The 4,572-nt window shown below is 49.6% G+C and overlaps 1 protein-coding gene across 1 annotated transcript; it reads right to left on the bottom strand.

Annotated features, from left to right (window-relative positions):
* Window positions 1-1,385: 1,385 nt before the first annotated feature.
* Window positions 1,386-3,436, bottom strand: LOC136529261 (uncharacterized). Its single transcript, XM_066522349.1, has 2 exons — window positions 2,864-3,436; window positions 1,386-1,786 (listed from the first exon to the last, which is right to left on the bottom strand). Exons 1-2 carry the CDS (start codon window positions 3,314-3,316, stop codon window positions 1,682-1,684), a joined length of 558 nt encoding a protein of 185 aa, XP_066378446.1. The 5' UTR covers window positions 3,317-3,436; the 3' UTR covers window positions 1,386-1,681.
* Window positions 3,437-4,572: the final 1,136 nt, after the last annotated feature.

Raw genomic sequence — 4,572 nt, 5'->3', positions numbered from 1 at the left:
CGAGGCCGCGCTGCATGATCACTGATCCCTCCCTCGTAGCAGAGGGATGACCCAGAAAGGCCGCAATGACACATGGTGGATGGCGCTGCGCGGCACGGAGGATTTCGCTTGATTCGGCAAGGAGAAACGCACCACGCATACACACACATGCTGCAGTAGAGCAGTAGTTGGCTAGCGGGGCGGCGGGCCACGCAAATGCCATGCCATGCCACGGCACGCGGGCGGGCAGGCCGTTGCGTGCGCACTAGCTAGCTAGCTGCTCGACCGGCCGCCTGCGGTTTCTGCAGAAAGGAACCCAAATGGCCAAAAGTTGGGAGAGAACTCAGAGAAGCAGCTCGGTCTCGGTGCGCTGGTAACGTGCTGGCTGCTGAATGCATGTAATTCCCTGCGGCCATCAGAAAAGCGACGGCTTTGGTTGGTCAATGCGGCGAGAGCACTAGCAGCAGCGACCCTCATTCCTCCTCCCTTGCCTTTTGTGTGGCCTCGCTACTCATCAAAAGCAACAAGAACATTGGAGACCTTTTCCGAGTCATGGTTCCTGCAAACGACTCTGAAATCAGGAGCAGGTACTACGTACGTCAGTATACTAGCTACTGTACTCGCTTTCATCAGCACTCAAATTTTTTTTCTGCGAGGAGCAGGTACTACGTACGTGAGTATACTAATTGTACTTCCTTTCAGCACTTAGGTTCAGGCGCGGCGATAAAAAAAAATGCCACTTTGGCAGCATTTTTAGCTTGTTATTATTGTTAAACCAAGCTCTACCGAGCGTATTCTTATCGTCATGTTCGCTCGGCTTATAAGCCGTATTTTTTCTCTCATAACAAATCAGGCAACAGTACTTTCAGTCATGGCTTATCAGCCAAGCGAACAGAGCAATAAAGACATCTGTGTGAGAGAGCTACAAAGGAAGAAGCCATTTTCCTAAATACTACTTCTCTGCTTTGACACCGTTTACAGAGAAACCTTACCAAAAAGGGCCAAATAAGACCCACCAGAACATCTCTGCAGGCTGTACAAACATGACCAGATGCTACAGTGCCCCTTCACCTGCAAACCCTGTTCTACCAACTGAGACAATCATTTCAAGTACGTATTAGTACTACGTACCCACCTTGTTCATTGCACAAGTACCTGGATCAGGTGTGTGGGCACCTGATCGATTTGGGAGGCCCTTAGCCCCTTGTCTCATCATTAACCCACCCCCAATATGCGCGCCAACGCCGAATCTCGCTTCCAACGTGTGGATTCCAGCTCCGGCCGCATCATCGCGGCGAGCTTGCGATTGCCAGTCCGGCGCCACGAACGCAATGCATACAATAAGCAACAAGATCCTCAAAAGCTATCTGCAAAGGGATGTACCCCAGCATCAGGTTTGAAATCTGAATATAACAGTACAGCGCACTGCTTGCTTTGAGACATCTCCATTTCATCAGTGTGCCCCCATCTCCCAACCGATCGATCTTAGACTCGCTAAAATGACCTGAGCAAGATCTGTCACTTCTTATATTACACATGGGGCTTGATTCTAACTACGAGCCCCGTGGGAACAAGTGTTCGTTTGTTTTGTACTCAGACGCCCAACACAGCAACCGGCCAATTGTCTCATCCTTTCTCTGCAGAAACATGGACTCTACAACGCAGCTGCTCATCCACCGGCTACGGATTTGTCACACACACATCAGCTGCTGACTTCGGCGATGCTGTGGAGAGAAGGGCGCCAATGGCGATGCCTTGCGCCAGAGTGCGCTGCCGAACTTGAGCTGCTCCGTTGGCCGTCCTTTTCCTGTCGCGACAGTTGAAGTTAGATGGCGGCAGTAGAGTAACGGTAACCAGAAGATGAGATAATCTATCCTGTTGAGCTAAGCTAGTTTAAACATCAAATGACGACTGTAAACAATATCTAGTTTTTTTTTTTTGTCTGTCTGTCTGTTAGTGCTCGTTAGCAATGAATCAGTGGCTTCTTGGCCTTCTTCCTGCTAGCATCATGCATCCATGTTCCATGCATATTCTTCGCCTATCTGACTGTCTTATTGGATTGCAGAATGTCAAACATAGTTTTCTAAATATATGATATCAGGATGCAGCTGAAAAACTTTAATTCGGTGCATCACATCCCTACCATTTCCATGTGATGTGACGAAAAAGCAAGATGTGACAAAGGTATTACTATGATATTACCTAGTTTTGTTCCAGAATAATTTGCCCACTTTTTTTTTAATAACCAGCCATTATATCATGTTTCGAGTAAATTATTCGAATTATTCCTTGTATCTTGATCATCGATTAGATTACTTTATAGTGATATCCTTTGCAATCAAATTGGTTGGTTAGGTAGGTACTAGTGGCGCATAAAGGTATAGATAATTAGGAGGGTGGGCAGCTAAATATAGAAATATGAACTGGAATAAGCTACGTAATCCAATTTACCTAGACAATACTAGGTACTTATCAACTCTTATCCTTCCGAAAGGCTATCACCTACTCTTATTTATATCAGTCAAACAAAACATAATTTGTGGCAGGAAGGAAAATCCGTAGTGGACTTGTGTAGTCATAGTCATAGGGAAGAATTGAGACTGGAATTACAAGCAAATATTCAGAAGAGAACGTTAAGCGGGTAATGATACTGTCAATCTTTTTGTTGGACAATGTTTTGAGCATGTAGTATGAACTATTGGGCTGATAGAAGAGGATGCACTAAGAACATCTAAAATCAAATCCATGGATGAGCTAATCCAATTAGTAGAATAATGTTCTAGAACAGAGCTGTGATGAACAAGAAAACAGAGGAGAGACCGAGAGATTGTGTAGTAACCATAACCATTGGAATTGGATGGTGATCACAAAGCAAAAGTAGTACCTGATCAAGGCTGTCATCCACCACCTGCTGCGGCTGCGAGTCATCACCGGAGCTCGTCCTCCCGCCGGCGTGCTTCGGCTGAACTACCACGTGCTGCAGCAGCTGCTGCTGCGCCATCCTGGTCTTCTCCTCCTTCTTGGCCTGCAGCGCCTTGGTGACCTCGGCGACGGTGATGAGGCGGTACGCCTGGCCGAGCACCAGCGTGTCCCGGGGCTTGAGCAGCTTCACCCGCGTGACGCGAGCGGCGCCGTGCCTGTGCTGCTGCTCCCCCTGCTGGGACCGCTTCTCGTCGTCGGCGACGGCGTCCGCGCGGTGCGTGACGAGCGCGACGTAGTGGCCCGGGTTGGCGCGCATGACCTCGGCGGCGCTGGTGGCCCAGTAGAGGCGCTGGACGCGGCCTCCCGGGTGCTGCACCACCACCGTCGCCGCCTCCGCCGCCTGGCAGTTGCCCATCCTCGATCGATCAGCGCTCCCTGCTCCTCCTCTGCCGCGCGCCCGTGGGTGTGCACTGTGCAGTCCTGGGGAGGGGAGGCACGCAGGCACGCACAAGTTGGTGGTGCTGGTGGCGGCGGCCGCGAGCGAGCGGCGGTGTTATGATTTATGAAGCGGCGGTGGACGGTGGGTGGAGCAGACTGCCTGTGGCCTGTGGGTGTGGCCGTGTGGGGTACGAGCGACTGACTGAGACGGCGCTGCACGGACGGATCGAGATACAGCGGCGTGGATTGGTTGGCTCACCGCGCGCTCGCGCCGGCCCGCGTCGGCGTTTTTTATTTGGGTCACCGGCCCACCGCTCCCTCTGCCCTGCAACCATGGAGCGTGGCGTTGGGCCGTTGGCTGAGCGGGTAGCGTGCACGCGCGGTGGTGCATCTAATCTGGGGGTAACGGCAGGGCTACTGCGGTCGTCGTGTTTGTTTTGCTGGACGGCATTTACTAGCCTAGCCAGTCTGGGTAAGGCCAGGCCCAATAGGTGCACCAGCATTTTGTTCGGTGATTTTTCCCAACTGGACCAGATGCATGCGGGAATATGTTTGTTTGCCTGAGACTGTTGCCAGCGTTCCTAACCACCTCCCAACTAACCGGTTGGGACGGTGTTTGGTTGTCTGGATAGCTCGGCATGTATCTCAAGATCATAGTTTTCATACACAAGGCAATAGAGCAGTTGTTGCAACATTTAAGCAAATAACCAAGGCAATATAGTTTAGCAGTACTAATTAGATGTCAGTTTACACAATTTCAGTGACATTACAACATGCTAAATCACATATTACAAGTAGTACATAATTGATACATCTAATAACAATTACTCTAACAGCTATTACATCTATTTAGCCTCGTCCACATCACAGCAACCAAAGCACAAAGGAAGAGCATGATCGCATTTTTGTAACTCATTGGAGAGGCTGTTTCTCCACTTTCAGTGACAAGTTAGAGAAGAAGAAGGTTTAGAGGAAGGCATTGAGTTGGTAGTTGAGTTGAAAGCAGCCATTGTTTGCTCATAAGAGTTGTACTTCTTATGCACAACTCCACAATACCCTAGTACATGCTCACTGCACTCAGCCCAACTGGTGTACACACCAGGTTGCTTCCCATTGAAAATAACATAACAAGCACACATTGTTCTGCAGTTAACAAGCAGCAAAGTTTCAGTAAAAAATGTTTCAGGTGCAAGCCACCGGTTTGTTCAATGAGGCTGTCTAGTCCAGTTGTAG

This window comes from Miscanthus floridulus, chromosome 19 (genome assembly GCF_019320115.1).
Source record: "Miscanthus floridulus cultivar M001 chromosome 19, ASM1932011v1, whole genome shotgun sequence".
Taxonomy (NCBI): domain Eukaryota; kingdom Viridiplantae; phylum Streptophyta; class Magnoliopsida; order Poales; family Poaceae; genus Miscanthus; species Miscanthus floridulus.
The sequence above is the reverse complement of the archived record's forward strand: the minus strand, read 5'-3'. Positions and strand labels throughout refer to the sequence as shown.

Bases quoted from the DNA above. Each gene is read 5' to 3' on its own strand.
- LOC136529261 (XM_066522349.1), bottom strand. From the start codon at position 3,316: ATGGGCAACTGCCAGGCGGCGGAGGCGGCGACGGTGGTGGTGCAGCAC. The intron at 1,787-2,863 runs GTACTACTTTTG...CTGTCGCGACAG, and splicing joins TGGATGACAGCCTTGATCAG to GAAAAGGACGGCCAACGGAG.